We start from the raw sequence: 24471 nt of genomic DNA on the forward strand, positions 1-24471 counted from the left end.
GAGACCACGTAAATGATCTTCTGTTTTCAGGAAGAAGACATTAGGTATATGCAATCTACTGGAAATTTAATTATTTGAGAAAGACAAATTACATAGTAATATTAACTTTCAAAACAAAATGTGAAGGCACAGTAGTGTGACTCAACAACTGGCTCAGTTAAAGAGCAACAGGAGCAGATGGAAACAATGGCATGGAAATTAAATGGAGTATTTTTTACTGGCCCTCAGACAGTGCCGGTGAGAATTCTGTTCATCATTATGAACTATGGTAATTAGTATGGGCAGCTCCCACTTCTTAGAAGACCTCTATATCAGCACATTGAACAGCGGTCATGACCCACTTTTTAACGGAAGGATATGATGTGCCTGAGCTGCACTAGAAACAAGAGAATGCTGTCCAAGTGTGGATTAACTTCTTGTGTCCTTAAAATGTGAGTCATAATCACACTGTAATATTCTTTTAGGTAAAACAATAAAAATAAAAATCAGTTTCCTGGAGCTTTGTTGTGATACAGAATTGTTGGGGCATCTAAACATGGATCAGCTTGAAAGTTGATCAATGATTATTAAGATGGAGGCAATGATGCTCAGAAACACACACGTGCAAATAGAGGACCAACCAATTAAAGGTCTTTTCAAAATGAAGCTTCCTTACGCTACACAGTAATCTTCTGAAAACACTTGCAACTAAAAGAGTCATTTAAAGATTGAAGTTTGTGGTCTCTGAGAATGAATCTCTTTGCGATGGCAGGTGCTTCGTCAGTTGACAGCTCTGTTATGCTGGGTAAGAATAATGGTCCCTTTACTCCTGCAGTCTAAAAGCAAAAGTCCTGATTTCCCTCTCCAAGTTTTTTACTTTCCTCAAGGCTGCATTAGAATATGTATGGTGGCTGCGGGGCCGATGAATCAACTGTCAGTTACTGCATACTCATCCATCTCAACTATATGGAGGCTAAGTGTGTGTGTCTGAGTCTGTGTGTGTGTGCATTTGTGAGTGTAGGAGAGAGTGACAGACAATAAGCATCTCTGTGTATGCCTAAGAGAGGTTTAGTGTGCTTTGCATGTATTTGAATGCATGTGCTTCTGTCAAAATATTCCCCTTCTTGGCAAACAGAAACTTTGATTCTTGGGATAAAAAAATAATAATATTTTCCTTCACAAAATAGTGATACAGTGAAATAAAACCAATCATCACTACTGTATAAATCCCAAAAAATACATAAGAGTTTTGTTACAGTCTTTTGTCCAATGAACACAGTTTAAATGTCATTTCCCCCACTCAAAACTGGTCTCAATATGAAGGGAAAAATGTGCCATTGATGATGTTTCTGCAAACAATAGAGGTCCATTCAAACCATCTTTTGCAAAGTAAGAAACAGTCATCACATTATTGTAATGAAGTAACCAAATGCATGTTTCCTTTTCTCATCCAGTGTCATTTGACTGCCTGAATTTTGGTTACCAAATGGTCTGAAACAGCCACCCAACATTTTTTCAAGAAAAACACTATCTGTGTCTAAAGTCTGTCGGATTTTTGTCTGATCACAACCATTATCTCTCTGCCCCTTGATGTCAGCATTATAATATATGGTGCAGTGAAAATTGGTTTCTAGGTTAGTTAGTTAGTTCAGTACGATAAAAAATGGGCTCCAGAATGAGAAGTCATCAGTCAGTTTAAGCTGCCCTTGCTGGCTAGTTAGTTTTATTTCCTCTTGGCTTTCTTACTAATCTATCAGTTCTGTTTTTAGGATATTGCCTTTTTATCAACAGGTCATGTAAAACAATGATGTGGACAAGCTTTTTCTAGCTAGAAAATATACTGAGGAAGTATAGGTAACGTTCAAGGTACTACAGCTGTGTCCAGTTGCAGTAGTCATACAAAACTGGATGTTACTTTTCCCAGAACATTTTTAAGCGTAACTCACAGTAGGAAAATGGTCGCATCTACTTGAAAGGCTAGACAAATAATGCGAAAATTTTTGGGAGTATTGCACTAAATAAGGTAAACACGCCAAATCACTGACAACTACCTCTAAAAGAAGCTTGTCGACCTTTGCTACAAGTGCTTTAACACAGACCTAACTGTTCATTAACATCATTTATATTCAACAACTTCTCCTGATGTTACTCCACTGGAAGAAAGGCAAAATCAATCAATCACTCCCTGCTCCTTCTGTTTTCACCCACCATCTCTCCATTTCTCCCTCTGCCAGCTCATTTGCAGCAGAGAGTTACAGAGTCCACCCGGTGACATGCAACCTGGTACCCACGATGATATGGAGCGAACACACATTTTCAGAAACTCAGACACAGACGTTTGCTGATAAAAAATTGACTCTAGTACCTCTTGTACATATGCATGCAAATGCACCCACACAAATCAAAGCATGGGCCTGCATGTAAATACAAACAAATACATGACTGTACTTACACATACCGCAACTGGAACTGAATGATAAACCGGAGATACAAACACAATAACTTGTAAGAAGCACACACAAGCATTTCAGTACATGTAGACTATGTATTGCAAGCATATGCGGGGATCTCTAATGAATAAGAAAAACTACAAACATATTCTGATCGCTAATCAGCTTTAGCCTTCAAACTTGAATTCAAACAGTGATGTTAATGAACTGTGATAGGAGGGCGAGTGGAGGGCAGAAGAAAGCAGAAAGGTTTTTTGAGAGTAAGGGAGACAGGGAGCAAATAGGTAGAACCGCAAACCATGACTGGTGAGAGATTTTATCATATATTTAAATGAAAGTAAAAAAGAGAGAAAGCGAGGAAAGAAACACAATGAATGAATGTTGCCAAAATGGTGAGAGTGAACAATGCTTTTAAAAAGTAGCAGGACAAATGCTGCACCAGCGAGCTGAAAATCACTCTTGTGCAATCAGTACTCTGAAGAAATATTTGACATTGAGTTTTTTTTATGATTGGCAGACAGGCCCTTGTTAAAATTGTGTTACAACAGACTTCAAATGTAGCTCTTGTTAGTTAAATGACTTCTCTAAACCTGCACAAATTATATTTGCATATAAGATAAGATAAGATAAGATAACCTTTATTAGTCCCACACGTGGGAAATTTGTTTTGTCACAGCAGGAAGTGGACAGTGCAAAAGTTATGACGCAAAAATTAGAATACAATAAGAATAAATACAGTACACAGCTGTACAGAATAGAATAAAATAATATACTATATACAGTAGAATAAAATAGAATAAAAATATACAATAAGATAAAAATAGAATACGAATGCTATATACAACTGAGTAAAAATACAACGATGCCAGAAAAGATTATTGCACTTAGTGTTATTGCACATGTGTGGATGTGTGTGTTTGTTCAGTTAAAGTCTTTGTTGTGGAGTCTGACAGCAGTGGGGAGGAAAGACCTGCGAAATCTCTCCGTCCCACACCGTGGGTGCCGCAGTCTCCCACTGAAGGAGCTGCTCAGTGCTGTCACAGTCTGCTGCATGGGGTGGGAGACGTTGTCCAACAGGGATGACAGCTTAGCCGCCATTCTCCTGTCACTCACCACCTCCACTGGGTCCAGAGGGCATCCTAGAACAGAGCTGGCCCTTCGGATCACCCTGTTCAGTCTCTTCCTGTCCCCAGCAGAGATGTTGCCGCCCCAGCAGACCACACCATAAAAGATAGCAGAAGCCACCACAGAGTCATAGAAGGTCTTCAGGAGTGGGCCCTCCACCCCAAACGACCTGAGTCTCCGCAGCAGGTACAGCCTGCTCTGCCCTTTCCTGTAGAGGGCGTCTGAGTTATGAGTCCAGTCCAGTCTGTTGTTCAGATGAACACCAAGGTACCTGTAGCTGTCCACAGCCTCAATGTCCATACCTTGGATGTTCAGTGGTTGCAGTGGAGAATGCTTGTGCCTGTGGAAGTCTACCACCAGCTCCTTGGTTTTACTGGCGTTGATCTGGAGGTAGTTCAGCTGGCACCAGTCCACAAAGTCTTGAGTCAGTCCTCTGTACTCCTTGTCGTCCCCATCAGTGATGAGGCCGACTATTGCAGAGTCATCAGAGAACTTCTGCAGGAAGCACTGGGTGGAATTGTGGGAGAAGTCTGCAGTGTAGATGGTGAAGAGGAACGGAGCCAGAACCGTTCCCTGTGGGGCCCCCGTACTGCAGACGACCCTGTCCGACACACAGCCCTGAGTCCTCACATACTGTGGTCGGTCGGTGAGGTAGTCCAAAATCCAGGTAGTGAGGTGATGGTCCACTCCAGAGTTCTCCAGCTTGTCCTTCAGAACCGAGGGAAGAATAGTGTTGAAGGCACTGGAGAAATCAAAGAACATGATTCTCACAGTGCTTCCAGCGGCCTCCAGGTGAGCGAGGGAACGATGTAGGAGGTGAATGACGGCATCATCCGCTCCAATGCCAGGCTGGTAGGCAAACTGAAGTGGGTCCAGTGATGAGCTTGTTAGGCGCCGAAGCTGAGCCAGGACCAACCGCTCCAGGGTCTTCATCAGGTGGGATGTCAGAGCCACCGGCCTGTAGCTGTTGAGGTCCTTGGGGCGTGAAGTCTTTGGCACTGGTACAACACAGGAGGTTTTCCAGAGCTGTGGGACTCTTCCCAACCTCAGGCTCAGGTTGAAGAGGTGCTCCATCACCCCACACAGTTGGTCCGCGCAGGACCTGACGACCCTCGAGCTGATGCCATCTGGGCCCGCTGCCTTCTTGCCATTAATCCTCCTCAGTTCCCTCCTAACCTGGGTGGTTGAGAGAGACAGGCTGGAGCCTTGTGTTGAGTGTGTATTGGATGCTGTTGTTGGGGGTGGGGAGGAGTGAGCAGGGTGAATAGAGGAGGTGTGAAGTGTCTGAGGTGTCAGAGGTGGAACAGCAGCAGTGGGGGTGGGTGAGTCTGCAGCCGATGTTGTAGACTGTCTCATGGTTGAATCAAATCTGTTGAAGAAATGATTCAGTTCATTTGCCCACCTCACATCCCTCCCAGGCAGAGAGTTCTGCTGTTTGTGGCCTGAGATGGTTCTGAGGCCTCTCCAGACTTCACCAACGTTGTTTTGCTGAAGCTGGTTCTCCATCTTCTGCCTGTAGCTCTCCTTCCCATTCCTTATCAGTCCCCTCAGCTCTCTCTGCACCCTTTTCAACTCCTCTTTGTCTCTGGATTTGAAGGCCCTCCTCTTCTGCTTTGCTTTTCACATTCATCGTTTTAGCCTTTTAAAAAACTCCCAAGACATAAAACATTGCATTACAAAGAAAAAAAATGCAGCAGCCAACAATAATTCTGTCATTCATACGGGAAACAGAACGTGTCTAAGGCACTCTGAATGCCTACAAGACTCAAAAATACATAGAGAAACTAACAGTATATTTAACCTGACGGAATCTTTTTTTATTATTATTATTTCCTGCAGGTTAAGTTACCAAAAAGTTGATCTTATAACCAAATCTTGATATTTGAAAAATGCAGAAAGCTCACTGAAACTGTAAACAAATAATTGTAATAACAGCTTTTCAGGTGTTATAATGAGTCAGATTCTCTCCTACATGTTTCACTAACACCACAAACTGTATGCTAAATGGTTAAAAATGCTTTTCATCTACTGAAAGTTAGATATGAATATAAACAAGAGGAGAGAATAGGCCGTTTCCACTGAGCTCTTCCTGCAGAGCTCTGTTATGCCTCTGCAGAAGCCACATACCTACTGTAGTAAAAACAAACAGAAATTGGGATACAGCGGGCAAACAGCGCGTAACTCTGGGCCCATAAAGACCACTGTGTAAGTATTTATGTCTATGTTTTTGCAGCAGTCGCAGCCCCAAAAGGTTTTATCTTTTGTATTCTGGAGTCTTGTTGTCTGAAGACTCATCGTGCCTCATGTTACTACACCCTGCGGGAACAAAGTATATGGATCTACTTTTTACTACACTGTATTATAATCCCAGCATGGTGTTTAAAGAAGGCTCATGATGTGTCTGTGTCAAGACAAATAAGCTAAAAACAAAAGACCTTAAGTAATGTTCTTTGTACAGTGGAAAAAAAAATGTCCTTGCGTGTGCTAAGTCTGCTTTACTTATTGTAGTTTTTATTAGTGTGCACACCAAAAAGCATTGGCTGTTTCTGTGTGTGTGTTTGCATTGTAGAGATTTTTCTGTCTATAATAGATTCTCTCCATTATTAAGACCTCAAGGTCATTTATACTAGACTTTCTCAAAATGTCCAATTGGTATTCAGAAAATCAAAAGCCTACATAGTTTCTATTTTCTAATTTTAAGAGAGAGATTAAAAGATTACACATATATACTAGCCCTACTAGTCTTTTAACTAATGGATATTTAGAAAAATAATCTCAAAATTGAATTTTTCAGTAGATGAATTTTTGACACACCCGCTGGTAGCAAAAAAATAAAATAAAATCTTTGAGAAACTTTAGGTGAACATTTCATAAAAGGAGAAAACTGTAGACATTTTTCATGTCTATAGTGGTCTTGACCCTTTTAGCTAGGTAGGAAAAAAAGACACATTAAGTTTCCATTTGCATGCACCACAGTCATGAAACAGCATATGCACCTGCATGACAATGACATAAGTGCTCACTTTCTGCCCTCCCATTTCAACACGTACGTATATATATATATATATACAGTGGGGCAACAAAGTATTTAGTCAGCCACCGATTGTGCAAGTTCCCCCACTTAAAATGATGACAGAGGTCAGTAATTTGCACCAGAGATACACTTCAACTGTGAGAGACAGAATGTGAAAAAAAAATCCATGAATTCACATGGTAGGATTTGTAAAGAATTTATTCGTAAATTAGGGTGGAAAATAAGTATTTGGTCACCTCAAACAAGGAAAATCTCTGGCTCTCACAGACCTGTAACGTCTTCTGTAAGAAGCTTCACTGTCCCCCACTCGTTACCTGTATGAATGGCACCTGTTTGAACTCATCATCTGTATAAAAGACACCTGTCCACAGCCTCAAACAGTCAGACTCCAAACTCCGCCATGGCCAAGACCAAAGAGCTTTCGAAGGACACCAGGAAAAGTATTGTAGACCTGCACCAGACTGGGAAGAGTGAATCTACAATAGGCAAGCAGCTTGGTGTGAAAAAATCAACTGTGGGAGCAATCATCAGAAAATGGAAGACATACAAGACCACTGATAATCTCCCTCGATCTGGGGCTCCACGCAAGATCTCATCCCGTGGGGTCAAAATGATCATGAGAACGGTGAGCAAAGATCCCAGGACCACACGGGGGGACCTGGTGAATGACCTGCAGAGAGCTGGGACCAAAGTAACAAAGGTCACCATCAGTAACACACTACAACGGCAGGGAATCAAATCCTGCAGTGCCAGACGTGTTCCGCTGCTGAAGCCAGTGCATGTCCAGGCCCGTCTGAAGTTTGCCAGAGAGCACATGGATGATACAGCAGAGGATTGGGAGAATGTCATGTGGTCAGATGAAACCAAAGTAGAACTTTTTGGTATAAACTCAACTCGTCGTGTTTGGAGGAAGAAGAATACTGAGTTGCATCCCAAGAACACCATACCTACTGTGAAGCATGGGGGTGGAAACATCATGCTATGGGGCTGTTTTTCTGCCAAGGGGACAGGACGACTGATCCGTGTTAAGGACAGAATGAATGGGGCCATGTATCGTGAGATTTTGAGCCAAAACCTCCTTCCATCAGTGAGAACTTTGAAGATGAAACGAGGCTGGGTCTTCCAACATGACAATGATCCAAAACACACCGCCCGGGCAACAAAGGAGTGGCTCCGTAAGAAGCATTTGAAAGTCCTGGAGTGGCCTAGCCAGTCTCTAGACCTCAACCCCATAGAAAATCTGTGGCGGGAGTTGAAAGTCCGTGTTGCTCGGCGACAGCCCCAAAACATCACTGCTCTCGAGAAGATCTGCATGGAGGAATGGGCCAAAATACCAGCTACTGTGTGTGCAAACCTGGTAAAGACCTATAGTAAACGTTTGACCTCTGTTATTGCCAACAAAGGTTATGTTACAAAGTATTGAGTTGTATTTTTGTTATTGACCAAATACTTATTTTCCACCCTGATTTACGAATAAATTCTTTACAAATCCTACCATGTGGATTCATGGATTTTTTTTTTTCACATTCTGTCTCTCACAGTTGAAGTGTACCTCTGGTGCAAATTACTGACCTCTGTCATCATTTTAAGTGGGGGAACTTGCACAATCGGTGGCTGACTAAATACTTTTTTGCCCCACTGTATATATATGTTGCTCAGCCATGTTCTTGGAAAGTGAAAGATTATAAGATTGCAAACGTGTGTGTGTGTACAGTGGGTGAAAGACTGAGTGATATTAGGCTTCAGCCCACCAGAGGAGAGAAAATATATCACCCCAGTGGCGGAAAAGATGGAAAAATCTGTTGAAATGACCAAAAATGACAGTCACTCTGCCAAAATCTGTTTTTCTCCCATTTCAACAGTGGAGCAAGAAGGAGTAATGACAGTCAAGATGATAATAGACTTTTCTTTTCTTTTGTCCATGAACTGCTTCCTCTCCCTCTATCTGGCCCGTTTATATGGGTTTTCTTTCCTTTTAATAATCCATGCAGAATAAAATCCCCAAAAATGAACTTTATCAAGTAGCTATTAAATAAGCTGGAGTTGTCTTTTATTTACAAAAATCTGAATATGTTGTTAAAGGATATGTTTTGAACAATGTGAAAGTTTGAAAAGACAATTTTCTTTTCTCTCTTTCCCCATATTAGTGATTTTTTTTCACTTTTTGCTTAATCTCCTTGTAAATTGTTGTCTTATCAGTAATACACTGCAGGTCCATTTCGCAGCTCCTTGAACTTCATCTCAGTTCATCTCACATAGCAAAGATAAGACACACGTACACACTCACATGCGCACAGAATAGCATAATTCAGATATGATAAGATCAACAGAATTTGCCAAGTGTTAATGATAACTGCCACATGGCAGCTTTTTGAGTGGAACAAATTTATATTGGATAGTTTTTTAGTATTTCAAACTTCTCTATCTCTGATTTCCAGGTTCATCGTTCAGTGTTTCTAGAACACTGAGCACCACTCTTTAAAGTGATGTAATTTTGTCAACCAACACTTTTTTTTCTTTGAAACAGCACTGTAATTATGCAAATTGCAGAGATATTTCACAAGAGCTGGTGTCACTTCTAACCTCTAATTTAAGCGAGCTGAAGAACACTGCAAAGACACCAATTCATTTTCCTTATCATTTAAAGATCAACAGGCAGGGGTTTACTGATGACAGTTATCAGACTATGCAGCTGAAATATCAAGGGACTCTGTTTGTTGCTCCTGTCATGTGAACTAAGATATCAGATAATTCATTGTTATAAAAGGCAGCAATCCAAAAAGAAGAAAGTTCATAAGGATGTCACATTTTTAAATGGTGCTGTCTTAAATCTTTGAACAAGCAAGATAAACAAACCTGTTAGACCGAGGCATACCTAAAAGCATCTAATTCATAACTATGATGTTTCCTTTCTGCTCATTTAGGTTGGACAACATTTAAGAGACAAAGATTTTATATATTTAGAATACATGTCTGTATTCTGATGGCCCAGCCTGTGTGCTTCAAATTTAATATGGGTTTTCACTATTGTGAATGTATTCTACCTGAAGGGAAAATTTCTGACTCACTCATCAACTTGGTGTAAACTCGGTCCACTGACTTGTCCTCCCATTGTCCTCAGTATCTCCTGGTTTTAGCATTGTTTCCACTGCCTGGCACAGCCCCACTCGCTTTCACTTACTTTTGATAAAAGCTGTTTTTCCTCTGCAGATAGCAGCTCCTGTAGCTAAAGTAGTCAGCAATGACTGTCATAGCAGTGCAGTGTAAAACTACTGTGAAATTATAGTAAACAGGACTTAGTATTGGCAAACTTATTTGGAATTATTTAACCAAATACCAAGACATTACCTGGTACAAATATGGTAATAAAATCAAATAGAGAAAAGCAATTTTACATCATAACATGCATATCAAATTAAGTTGTAGTCATGTAATGCGCAGCAGGTCCAGGAGGAAAGCTTGGGGGTGTTCGGGGAACAGAACAGTGTTTCCATCTTTAAGGTAGTTTAATGTTGCCATTACCAATACTATGTAAACATGTTAGATTAGTTGTTTTGAACATTCATTTCAATGTAAAATCCTGCACTCAGTCTTACAAATGTATCAAATGTGGCTGTTTTTCTAAGAATATAAGCAAATTTTGAAATTGATGCTCCCAACTGCAGAAGTCCCAGAGAGGGATTAGTCTCTTAGAACATAAGATGGCGAGGTTAAAAGCTCTATCGTGCAAACAATAAAACATTTATAAACAAGATCCAGAAAGGTTGCCAGCCTTTATATGCTCAAGCTCACTTGAGACTGACTGATGCAAAAGTTAGTGTTAGTGCCATGGATGACATACTGGTGATAACCACATTGATGCTGCTGGTATATACGGGTTTAGGAGTGACACGGTGCCATCCAGAAGTCTATTTCAGCAAGAAAATGCCAAACCCCGTCTTGCAGACCTGTATAAACGTCTGTTTTCACCCACTGCAAACATTGGAGCATTATGAAACACACAGAGGAACATGCCCTATGCAAATGTTTTTATGCCTTTCTTAAATTTCAACAGAAGTAATAATTGCGCATTTTCGACATTTGCATACGCTGTCTTTATACTGTTGAAACTTTTTGCAGAAAAATATTAAACTATGGAAATGGAATAAATAAGGATAGATTGTGTTATCAGTACCTCTCAGACCACAGCGGTTGGTCTGACAGACTATGATGGGTCTTCGTCTTGTATGGAGTGTATCTGACAAGGTTTCACATAATGCTGTCACCGGGGAAACAATTCAGTGGTATGTGTTATTTTTTCATAGTAATTATGACCATGAGTGCAGACACAGCCTCCTGAATCTTTTTTCACTAGAATTTGTGGGATTGCGCCACATTACGTCCCGTCAAAGTGTCCATAAAGATGACAGTCAACTTCTACCTGCTTGACTTCCCTACTCCTTGCTTCTCACTTCTGTTTTTTTACCGTTTCTGTTTTTTTTCCCAGTTATCATTGCAGTGATAAATTAAATCTTCTTGCTTTTGATTCGCCCAAACTTTCTTCTTACTTTCCCCCCTTTTCACCTCATTTTCTGTGGTCCTCTCCCTTGTTCTTTTGAACTCTGCTGTAAACACATTTTTCTTTTACTCATTCATCTGTGCTGTCCTGTTTCTGATTTCAACTTTTCACCTTTACTGCATCCTCTCCTGCCTGCTTCCCTCACTCCTTGCTGACCCTCTTCTTACTTCCTCTCTCTGTCCAATTCGTTCCTTTTCTCACCCGCAGTCCTTCTCGTCCGTTATTCACCGTACCTGTTCATGCATTACTTATATTTCTCTTCAGAAATTCTGTGTGAAGTGTCCACTCTCTTGTACTAACACACACACACACACACACACACACACACACACACACACACACACACACACACACACACACACACACACACACACACACACACACACAAGGAGAGAAGGAGATGCACATGAAAGAGAAATGGACATGGAATACCAATTACATGACAAACTGCTCAGTGTACACAACACAACACAACGCATGCACAGACACACAGACACACACACACTTAAAGACACACACACCCTAAGGCAAGCCCTAAGAACCTGGTTAAAGAGGCAGGCGGAGTGTACACTGGCTTAAGCTTCCCTTCTTATTCCATGCACACACACACAGAAACCTACATACTCCCCGATGTAGCCAAACAAACAACTTTGCACACTTTTTTTACACTTCCTCTCTCCTCGGGGAGCTCATCTTTACAAAACTTATGAAAGTATGATAAACTAATAAACATTTTATTTATTTGTTATCCATTTTTTATTTTCTTGAGCTGCAGCAGTGCAGTGCAGCTCTTCTGCAATCCAAGTTCGAGTAATCTATCAGTTTTTATGCCAAAAAAAGATCAAATTACACGAGTAAAGGTTTTGCAGGTAATGACTTTAAAAAAACAAACAAATTTGGCCACATTACCATGACAGCTGGTGAGATAACTATTACATTTTGATTTCCCTTTTCCAGAATTACTGGATACACTTCCTCCCATGCTTGCTTAAAGGTAATTTGACTAAATAATAAGACCTTCATAAATCACAGTGATTGGGTTTTATTTCTATTTAGTTTTTCATCATTTTATTTATCTGGGCAAAAAACTAATAATATCTTTCACTTTCTTGATGTGTTTTTATTTCATGTTGATGTACATTTAATGCACATTTTCACAAACTATCAGTGGAAAAACACAGTCATGACATTCGCATTACCTTGTTGTATTTTTCACAGAAATGCTGTTTTGATAAGTATTTACAGCTGGTTGTTCTGACACTTGTGTTCTATGTCAAACTATGAAAGCCTCCCTAATATCTTGAGGGCATAAACCATCTAAAATGAATGTCAGGTTTGTTTACAGAATGAACTGTGCATGTAGATAAGTTAAGGCTTTAAGAAGATGGCATCATTTGTGCAAATATTATTGCAAACAACTGCTTGGAAAACTTGGAAATTGATTTTCGTGTGAATGTTTGACATCGCATTTGTCTGCCTTTTAAATGTTTGACATCTCATTTTGGAATAAAACTCCTCACTTGGAAGTCTAACATAGTTTCCAACAGTTATTTTTATAAATTGAAGGTTGTGTTGTGTTCACACCCAGTGGGGGTTCAGAGCGTCAGTGAGTTTCTAGAGATCTGACACATACAGCTGAGCTGTCCACTCTCCTATTGATTTCCTTATCAAGGAACAGACACACAGAAGATGCTGGGAATGTGCTTTGGGCGACTGAAAGCTCTATGGACAAACACACATATACAGTATGCAGACACACACATACACACTCAGAGACCCTTACACATTGCAGTGGCACTGCTAGGTCTAATTCTTGGACTACAATCAGCTTTATGACCACCGAGGGAGACTTAGAAAAATGTGGCCATATTCCTGGGGAACTCGCACACATAACCATTACACACACTCTGCATGGTGTCCACAGGGCACTGGCTGTCAGTGGCTCTCCTGGATCTCTGCTACGCCCCACTGAGTCTTATCTATGACAGACAGAACAGTACACACATACACACTGATGCCCATGCCCATGCACAATACACCACATTCACAACTCAAATACAGCCTAAATTCATACTCCCTGAGACATGTCAGCATGTAGGCTTGCTCACTCTTTAACACACACACACACACACCCAAACACAAGTACAGCCGGGGGTATGATTGAGACCTTGTTGCCCTGGGGCTTTGACTGCATCTGTTCTACAAGAGCAATACAAATGAGAAACGCACAGGAGCATTGAAAAACATCTGTGTGCGTGTGTGTGTGGGTGTAGATGTGTGTATGTGTTTTGCTAAACTTTCTATAGCCGTGAGTGTCTGTTTGGGAAACTTTGTGCCTGGCTTGTGTGGAAGCGTTGCATGCTTTCAGTCATTTTGTTGACATGCTTTTTTAACTGCAACTGGATTTTTTCTTAGTGTATTGGAGACAGTGCATTCATTTTACATTTACAGTTTCCAGTTATTCTTCCAATCCCATCTAGTCCCCTTTGTCTTCTAGAGGAGTATGTTAGTGACTTTATCACCATTTCCACTTACATATACTTATTTTTAGTGTTAATATGAGCAAGCACCATTATAACCACATATACATGACACAAAAGAACAACCACACTAGGTTATCTTTAATGCAAAGATGTAATGCTTTTAAAGAGGCGAGGAGGTGGAGGAGGAGGAGGTGCTGTTGACAACTAACGGCTGTCACTGCATGTTTTCCTTGCCGTATATTAACTTCAAGAGAGGTGTGAAGTCAGGCAGAGGCATGAATAAGAAAGAAGTAAGGTGAAACAATAATATGGACACTGAATGATGGAAAGATGACAGAAGAGGTGTAAAGCTGTGCATTATACTTAAAAAGCCTGACTTCCGTCTGCTTTTGCTCCACGTTCTTCAGATGAATGTTAAAATCTGAAGACCAGTGGGTAAAATGTCTTTCTTTGGCTCTGGCAGTATTATAGAACCCAAATCTTCCCCAGTATTGTCCGATTTTTTTGCAAACAAAACACCGCAAAAAGAGTTACTTGAAAGTTGCTACACATGCCAATTTTTGCTCAGTTCAGTCATTTTATCCTGGAATAGGTTTAGCTGTAATGAGTTTAACTGTACTGAGTAATAAAGAAATTTACCTCCACCAGGCAGTAGCTCGGCTGATTCAGAACATTTCATTTCAGCTGTCTTTTCTAATTTAGTCAACAAGGAAGAAATCATCTGCTCAGCTGGTCAGCATTATTGTGTCACAAAATGAATATTCATGCATGAGCATGTATGGGAGACAGACATACAGTCACACAGGGTGCTGTCAGATTAGAAGAGTCTCTCCAGATTCCTGTTGTCACACCTGGCTGAACAACACACTAATTAACCCTGATTTCACTTAGAAAGCCTGGAAGAAGACACAAACACACACATACCTGCACAAATTAATTTGAAAACCTTACGATACCTTACATGTGAAAACACAAATGAAAAGGCATGATGATACACACGCCCAGAGAGAAATTAAGCCACACAGGATGTTTCTACAGCACATGAATGAATAGATTAGAAAACTCACAAGTACACTAACGTGTGAATCAAGGACAATGCCACATTTACACACATTTAGCAGCACACACTGTGCACACAGGGCTTCGGGAAGGTGTGTTCATGCATGTGCGTGTGTTTAATTTTTCCGTTCTCGCTCGTTCACTGTGTTGGCATGGGCTATTCCCCTGGCACAATGCATGGCTGACAGCACCTGAGCTACAAACACAAACACATACACACAGGAGTAAGACACAGAAACACACGCATGCACACAGACACATTCAGTAAGGTAAGCAATACACACGCACGCATACGCACACATTTGGATGTTCTCAGGAGTACAGTCTGTGCGTTCTGCTAACAGATGGTAATGACAATTTCAGTCCCTGGACTATCATCTAATCAAAACAGCACACTCACACACACACACAGGCTACACATTCCAGCCTCCCTTCAGATTAAAACATCCTTCACACCAAATAAGGTTAACAGCATAATTCAAACCAAATATGCATTGAGAACATAATTTAGGCCGGAGCGCCTCTGCACTGAAACGGATTTCAGTGATGCAATTCAAATTCCATTAAAAACAAACACAGTTCAATCCCCCTTGCGCCGCACGATTATATATTTAATACATATAAAAAAATATATATATTTCACACTAAATATTTTAGGGCAGAGAGGTGTGTTTGTGGGAAATGCATCCTAGACATCTACTTTAAGCTTCACTGGGAGCACTCTATTCTTAAATAAACACAAGATATATACTATTTATATATGATAAATAGTGGAACCCATGGACTGAAGGGTATGTTACACTATAACTGCAGAAAACCATTCCTTTGTGTTTGGACCCCTTTTCCCTGGTTATAAACTTTGGTCAGGATGCAACACAAGATGCTGTCAAAAGGCAGCCCCGGAGAATGTCAAGCGATCAAGCATAAACTCAGCTCTACAGTGACTGAACACATAGGGCTTCAGTGTCATGGTCAAGGACACTTAAAAAGAGAATAAAAGTTGTGAGCTTGGGGTCTTATACTTTATTTCTTAAAGGATAAATGCCAGGAAAAAATACCTGTTACTTTTGTTGTGTGCCATGCTGCAAGAAAGCTAGCTTAAGAGAATTGTAGAGTGCTAATAGGCTAACATATTAGCATACATTGCTTGGTGTTCGCATCTTTTTCCGTGTTGCTTCACATATAATTAAGTATCAGTGCTAAAATACAAGTATTCACTATGTTGAGCAATAACTAACTGAACCCTTTTATAGACTTCATGAGAGACAGAAAGCCCTTTAGCAGGCGCTACGTCGATCAGGTCAACATTGAAAAAAATGAATGATTATTTCCTATTTATTCAGAACTTCATGAAGTCCACAAGTTGGAGGTGGAGACAAAGATCGTTATAAAAAAAGAATTAAAAACACAGTGCAACAGAAGGAGATGGGGAGAGGTAAAAGAATGTAATTATGTCTGACAACAACAGATAGCTGCAATGCTATAATTCTATCAAAGTCCTTACAACAATATTATCCAGCCTACTCAGTACATCAATATCCTTCTCAGCAGGACAGGACCATATTTCCTGTTGTTCACAAGAATCATGGGAGAGGGAATAACTTGCTAAATGGCAGATTTTCCTTCATATTTTTACCCTGTCACAGAGTTGATAGATTGCATTAGAGTATTTGAATGTCCTCAGTGAGAGGATTTGTCGAACAGCACAGAACAGTACACTACGGGGGCAGAGGAAACAGGAGGTGAGAAGAGATGAAAGCAAAACACTGAAGAAGAAAAGAAGAAGCAGGCAGGAGACAGAAAAAAGAATCAGTTTTGTAAGCAAATCATTGCTACTTTCTTTAGCATTAGTCAGATTAATGATTACCTTCTATTTTTGCTTTATAAGCATAGTTTCAGCTTATCTGAGACAATTAGGTTTTTTTATGTTTGGCAGCATGATGTATTCTCTGCATGTTCTTGCATTTCTTTTATATGGTTGATATGCTAGTGTTTAAATTGTCTCTATTTTACATTGCATGTTTAGCTACCCCATTACATCACACCTGTGTGCATATCACACATTTCTTATAGGTTTGAAATATTTCGATATCTCTGTCTTGATGCCTGCTTAATCATCCAGGTAAGGAAATCCCCAAAAGTTGATTCTGTTCATCTGAACATAGCGTTTTCAGTGGGAGAAACGTTTTGTCATCAAACAACCTCTGCTTAAGTGGATGGCACAACACAGAAGAGCTAACTCGTCAGGCCACGACTCCGCAGTCTATTTACACCTACAGGCCAGTGGACACATCACCCAGTGGATGTACACATCCCACTGAAAACGCTACGTTCAGGTGAACAGAATCAACTTTTTGGGATGTGGATATCTTGAGTAGTTCTGTGAGTTGTATATGATAACAGATGACCCAAAAGGTTTTCTATCCAACTTTTATCTGCAGTCCTGCTGAAGTACTGCTGTACTCTTCCTTTGACCTAATCAAGAAGAAACTATTATAAACTATTACAAAATCATCTTTTAATTAGGTGACTATGAACATTCAGAGGATAAAAAAAATCTTTTTTTTCATATATATTTAAAATAACTAAACAAAATAGCAGTATGAGTTTTGAAGATTGTGGGAAAGGGAGGGAATAAGAATCAACATACTGGGAAGAAAATGAACTAAAAGATGGACAAAGACGGGCAGAAACTGAGTGAATGAGGGCTCATTGTGAGTTCTAGGCACTATTCTCAAATCTATTCAGTATTCTATCCTCAGCATTCTCACATCCCTAATGAGCAACAGCCAAATGCACACGCAACTACACAACCACAACCCAGGCTTGTTTCTCACTTTCTAAAGAAACTGTCCCACTTTACTGCATCCTTTCTGATCTGATTTGTTGAACAATGCTCTACTTATATCCATCAAAATTCCTTTCCGATGCTCTGGTTTTAAATGAAAGATAAATCATCTTGTTTTTGTAGTTTAAAGAAGTTAAACAGATGAACGTACCTTTAACAATGAGGTCAGCGTAGTTGGACACCCCAGATCCACCGTCTGATCGGATGACACACCGGTAGCGGCTTGTGCTGCGCTGAGATGTGTCGCCAACGCTAACGGTCGCAGAAAAACGTCTGTGGTTCACCACCCTGGTCACCATCAGGGCTGTGTCTTTACCATTCCATTGCTGCATGGTGGAAAAGACCAGAGAGTTTTCAACAAAGACTCCAAGTGTTTACTGTCATTTTTTTTGCTTTGCGTATGATTGTGGTATCATACTCTCAGATATAGACCCCCTGGGTGAGGAGGGTCACTGATCTCCTTTGGAGCATTCTCAGCAGTACATACTCATTTAGTGAAAACATGTAAGCTTGCCAATGCACATGGATGTAAAGCAGAATGAGTACATAGGCATGGCTGCACACAGCATATACACTCAGGCGCATAAACAAATCACACGTGCAAGGATGGAATCACTGGTGCAAAGCAGAACAAGGAGTTTTAATCAATTCTGAAATAGAGCTGGTAATACTTGGGATGTTCGCCAAACAATACTATAAAATAAAATTAAGAATAATATATGAATAATAACTTTATCTGTTATGTTGGCCTTTCAATGGTTTAAATTTTCTTTTAGTTTCTTTTAGTTTATTGAAAAATATATATCCGTTTATCCTATATGTCCATTAAAATTAAAGTCTAGGAAGAAGTTCCAGGTGTAAACAGCAGTACGTACTGTAGGTACTGATGTCTATAAATGTGCAGTGTTGTTGACATTAGTAATACTGTTAGTACACTTTTTTTATATATTCATATTTGTGTCCCCAAGTTGGGTAAATTGGGTAAATATGGTTTGGTTTGTGGTATTCTGTCCCTCCTTTTAACAAACATATATGTATATATATCCATTTATGCACAGTTTTACTAACGTGAACATACTCACCTGCAGCCAGAGTTTATCATGCTGAGACCACTTCCCTCCAGCAGTACACTGAAAAGTAGCATTCTGACCCACATTTACCTCCACATTCTGCAGGCGTAGAAAGTGTGGGGCTTTACCTGCAACACAGACAGCAATGTGCTGATGATATAGATGTGTAAAAGTCAGGATAAATATAAATCCATTCTTCTTGGTCTTTTTTTTAATACACGTTGAATTCAATGTTGTTGAAGTCATCAAATGCATATATAGTCTGCAAAAACAAATAAATTATTTAAATGATAAACAATATCCCAATTACCCAAAATTAACATGCTAATAAAAAATAAATTGCTTGCTGCTCAAAGTGTTACTGTTACAGTTTAAGAGTTCACACTAGATTCATGCTAGCAACAAGAAACAGCACTTTCAGGGAAACCATGAACGATACTAATTCAGTTCTAGGAGAGCTTAACATTGTCTGGACTACGGCAGAGAAATTCTGTGGCCATGAGACAGATGCAAAGGTCTGTCAGTGAGACAGACAGCTGGGTGACTTTGGTCTGCCATTGAGACCAGCCTGCGACTGGTTAATTTCATTTTGACTGTCTGCAGACATAGATAAGACTAACAGAGTATGCATCGATCACTCAACAATGATAATTTGTCCTGACATTAATGGTCAGCTTGTTGCAAATGACATGGGCAAAAACTTAGATTTGCTTTTTTTGAAAATCTTTCATTATTTTTATAGTCATCTTTTTCCTCAGTCTTTTTAAAATTAAATTGGATTTTAGTTTTTCCTTACACTGTAAATATGTTTGCTCTCTTTTTGAATAATACGATTAGTGGCTTGCAAAGGTGAACTGATTGTTTTGCGTCGGCTGTTCAAAGGAAAGATACAAGGCAGATAGAAAGAAGGGCTGAGGAGAGGATCAGCAAGAGAACCACGGTGGACAGACCGAACATAGATAAAATACAAAGATAATACTAGTGGAGTGATTAAAAATAAAATACTTTTCATTTTCATTTATAATCCTTTCAAAATGAATGCAATATCATTTATCAATTAATTTAGCTATACTGCTCTAATATGATGACTAAGTATGATTTGATTCCTATCTATAAAATAGACGTAAAACTGAGTGTAAAACTTTGATTCCTGAAACAACATAAACAGTTAATAGGAGCAGAAGGAGAATGTCAGGAGTTGCAGAATACTGAGAAGGCAGGGCGCAGTAAGTAGACCTCAGACTGTGGCAATAAGCAGTCCAGAGTTTTGTGAAGCAAAGTGTTTTTGTCACATTTGAGTGATGAAGACCCTGGGTCTGGACCTTCTTCCTTGCTCTCTACAATCTGTCTGCGACCCTCACAATCTGTCCTTTATGCTGTGTTTTTGTGTGTGTAAGTGTGCGACATCTATAAAACAGATGATGCTCAGCAGGGCTACAGTTGTGCAGGGTCAACCATCACAACACATTCACAATCTCTCCCACTTACGGCATGGGTGAGCCAGAACTCGTATGTCATCAATGGCGATGAAACCTGGGTGGCCTTGGACTGAAACGGCTTCAAATATTACCTTAGACCAGACAGAAGAAAGGAAGAAAGAATGAAAGAAATGCAAGCATTATAATGAAATTCAAAAATAAGAACTTTCTTTCACAAACTGGAACATCTTGACATCCCTATGAAGCTCATATGGGAACCCCAGGGGAGTTTTCCACTAAAAGTCAGCAACTATTCCTCTTTTCACTTCATCCCTTCTGTCTCCATCCTTATGCCAAGCACATATGCTGCCTCTCTGCCTTCTTCCTCTCTTCTTCATTTAAACCTCCTCTACTTTTCCTCCTGTTTTCTTCCACGCTTTATCTATGTTGTACTTTTCAGACTTTTCCACCATCCCATATTTTCTCTATATTTTCGCATTTTCCTCTATTTTTCCTTCCTATTTTTAATTGCTCTTTTGTGTCTTTCTCATTTTACTCTCCCAACAGGACAGTCCCTTATATTTTCCAACAGAGTTTATGCAAACTCTCAGGATGAGAACAGGGTGTCAGCAGGGCTGTCAAGGGGCCATGCACTCCTGACCCACACATATATAGACTCATACACACTACGCACGCTACACACACACACACACCTCTGTGCTGTACTTGTCAGGATTCTCAGCAGTATCAGCTGCGACTCACTCTGAATACTTAAGACTTCTGGGAAGTCTTTACTCTCCTCTGTTACTTCAAAAATAAATCCCTTTTGGCATACATATCAAGTTTCTAAAAGTCACAGTCACTGCTAAAGCTTTGCTGTATTAGCAACAGTTTGACAATGTTGTTTACAGTGTTGGTAAACTGAATTTAATTTGAAATTATAAGCATTTACAACATTATTTTGATTTGTGTAATAGCATGTCACTGTGTGAAATTGGGATTTCTATTCCCAACTTTGATTGATTGCACATATTTGTTTCGCTATATAAACAAAGTCTGGTGCTGATTTGACCCTGATAAGCATACATGTTGTTCACTATTTACAGTTTTGTGTCTCTAATATTTTTCTAGTGAGATTTTGTCAGAATTTTTTTTTTATTTTTCGATGCATTCCCACTGGGGAATATCTGAATATTCAAATATCTAGCACTCTATGTTGATATGATATTCCAATAACAAACAAATTATTGATCTAGAACAGTTAAACAATTCAAAAGAGGAACTAAATTGTCTTTAAAACTTGTTTCTGCCCTCAGTGGCCTCCAGTACTCTGTACTGTACTGAGTGCTATTTCCCCCCCAGGTGGTGACTCTTTATTAGGGAAGGAAACATGCACAGAGACACACTGACATTTAATTCACTTTGATTACCATTGTGCCTTGTATCTGTGTGAGACACAGGGGTGCCTGCATTTACTGAGCACAGCTCAGTCATTAGGTACAACAGAGTTGCTTTTGTGGAGCCTCATAAAATAACACAGCAGGGTATGTCTCTGTACCTTAAACCGACCAATACACACACACACACACGTACACAACAGAGAAAGTCATTAAAGAATGACTGTCATGAAATGTACCTTTTGTGCTCAACCTACAGTTAGAGCCACGTGTTTTTGGATGATGACATATTTGTTGTTATTTATGTGCATCTAAGCAGTACAGTACCTAAACAATGTCTGTGAGAGTATGTCCAGAGGACTTGTGTGCATTTGTAGTACCTGATAGGAGTTGGGCCAGAATGTAGAAATAGCCAATTCAGCTTTCACCCAACCTTCAGTGACAGTATCAGAGGCATTCCACACTGGGTTACCCTGAGCACCTCCATTCACCTGCAGGCAGGGAGAGAAAAAGAGGCACGGTTTAATTAAAGCAGAGTTAGTGGATAAAACGAAGAAAAGGGTAAAACTAACAAACTGCAGTAAGAAAACTACTGAATCCAACAGTAACATGCTGTTTCCCATTATAACCTGACATATTACATTTTACTGTGAATAGTTTTGCATTTTAAGCCGTGTCTGAATCAATTGCACAAACGTCTGCAGTCATAGAACTATAGAAGTTATAGACGTCATAGTATGGAGACAGCTGAATATGTAGAGCTGTATAAAGGAAAACACATAATTTCCAGGATTACTAACTTTATCAGCTGTATCTACCATTATTGACAATGATGTTCCATTTTTATTTCACATTTAGACACATTACTCATAAAGTCGTTTCACTCATGAACTGTTTTCAAAGCCAAATCCTCAAATTTTTTTGATGGGTTTTTCACCATGCTTCTGTATAATAAAGCTGTAGCATTTCACCTTCCTTACTCGTTTCCATACCTTCATCAGTGTCTTCATGCCATTTCTTTTCTTTGTATGCCTTCCACACAGCTTTATATTTCTCCAGTTTCCCTCTTTACTCTGTCTTTTCATATCTCCATTCACCATCCATAGCTTCTTCTTAATTCTACTCAGGTGCCCATGAGTGCATTCGTACTTTAACATAAAAAATTCATTCTTGCAAGTCCATACCTACTACTGTTCTATCCCATGGCAGCTACTCCTAATGTTTACTGTTAGCTTACTTTAATGGTTGGTATTCGTAATCAGCTTTTGAGTCCATTAATAGAAGCAAGCTGAAAATAATACCTTCTTTCTAAAAGTCCACAAACTACATAAAAATCAAGAGCTCTGCTATCTAGCAGCCTATACTACAGCTAACTTGATCCCTGCTAAAAGGGAATAGATGATGACTTTCTGTTTACCTACCTATCACTTATTCTCTTTCTCCCTTTCTCTCTCTTACTTTCTCTCTCTCAGACACACACACAGACAACAGACAGACACAGCCACACACACACACACACACACACACACACACACACACACACACACACACACACACACACACACACACACACACACACAGATAGATATTTAGTGCCGGAGGGCTAACTTCATCCCTCCTAACAGAGAACAGAGGTGTGTTTGTTTGTGTACATGTTCAAGTTTCATCAAGCCCTTCATATGTCAATCTACCCGCTCCCGCCCTGTCATTCACACACACACTGAACACACACCTTGACATAGACATTGAGTGTGCCTGGGCTGGCTCCATCCCGGCTGGATAGAGAGTAAAGAAAGTCGATGCAGTGGGTGTCATTCTCCTTCAGGGTGGGCATGTACAAGTGAGCCTTCTGACCTGATGCCCGGCCTGAAGCGTTCACCACCATGAACGAACCTACAGAAACAAAAATACAAAAATGACACTAATGAAATAGCTGTTGTTCCATTATCAATAATGAGTCTTTCATTGAACCTAACAAAGTTGGTCAATATTAGGACTGTGCGATATGACCAAAATCTCATATCCCGATATAAGAATTCTATCGTCCCGATAACGATATAAATCACAAAAATGTAACATTTTCTGTAAATTCTGTGAATCTCGGGCAGCTCGTCTTGCGGGAAGTGTTTCCAGCTGCGCGTCATGTACTGTAGCTGGAGTCGAGTTTTTTAACCGATGCATGAAACTATACATTTTTAGACATAAGTTGTAAAGGCCATTTAATTCTCATCCGTAAATAATCTGCTCTTTCACGTGATTCAGTTTAGTTTGAAAAGTCTCAACAGGATCTTGAGCTTTATTGTGAAAGGTTTATGTGGAACATAAACAAGCGGACACCCAATGCTGTTACCGTCGTTGTTGCTAACCACAACGCATAAAAACAGGCGCTTGTCCCTCCATAGTGTGGTTATATAAAATATATGAGAAAGAGAAAGAGAGAACGTTAAGAAATTAATATAGCCACTACAGTGACCATCAAAACGATGAAAAAATATTGCCGTAAACAGTTTATTTTGCGACACCACGAAACAAACGATAGCGTAAAAAGAAACGATAGACATTTTTATATCGTCATCCGATATATATCGTTATATCGAACAGCCCTAAGTCAATACTGTGTGAAAGACATTTTCCAGGGTATGCGGAATTCAGACTTAATCTGCCACTTCTGATAACTGGTTCTTTTGGTTGCTTTGCTCCATACCATTCAAATAATTTTCAAGGTGTCATTAACATCTTGTTATGTGTACCACTGCATTTAGGCTGCAGCACAAATATCCACAAAGTAAACCAGCTGTAACCCTGAGAATTACTTGGTTATTCATTTAGACTTGTTTTGTTTTTGTTTAAGCACATAAAAAAGGTCAACCCAGTTGTCGTACCACTATTACTTTTGCTGCACAAATAAACATCTTCTTGATGGATTTATCCTGTAAATGTAGCAATGACAGAAACATGCTGCAACATGACTTTGTAGGCTAATTTCTGTTGAACACACAATTAATTTCTAAATACTAAAACGCTGGGACACAGTTGACTAGCTTTGTGTG

At 39.7% G+C, this 24471-nt stretch overlaps 1 protein-coding gene across 5 annotated transcripts in view; it reads right to left on the reverse strand.

The window, feature by feature from the left end:
* Positions 1-24471, reverse strand: part of ptprt (protein tyrosine phosphatase receptor type T) — a 331722-nt gene that overhangs the window by 224318 nt on the left and 82933 nt on the right. For all 5 annotated transcript variants that reach the window (XM_085407122.1, XM_085407121.1, XM_085407120.1 and 2 more), the window contains exons 3-7: positions 23154-23314; positions 21802-21912; positions 20095-20176; positions 18619-18734; positions 17688-17862 (exon numbers count right to left, since the gene is read on the reverse strand). In XM_085407122.1, coding sequence (XP_085263248.1) covers positions 17688-17862; positions 18619-18734; positions 20095-20176; positions 21802-21912; positions 23154-23314 — 645 coding nt within the window. The remainder of the gene's footprint in view (positions 1-17687; positions 17863-18618; positions 18735-20094; positions 20177-21801; positions 21913-23153; positions 23315-24471) is intronic.

Source organism: Rhamphochromis longiceps, linkage group LG5 (assembly GCF_057381845.1).
Source record: "Rhamphochromis longiceps isolate RC_006_pf linkage group LG5, R_longiceps_female_GT1.1, whole genome shotgun sequence".
Taxonomy (NCBI): Eukaryota; Metazoa; Chordata; class Actinopteri; order Cichliformes; family Cichlidae; genus Rhamphochromis; species Rhamphochromis longiceps.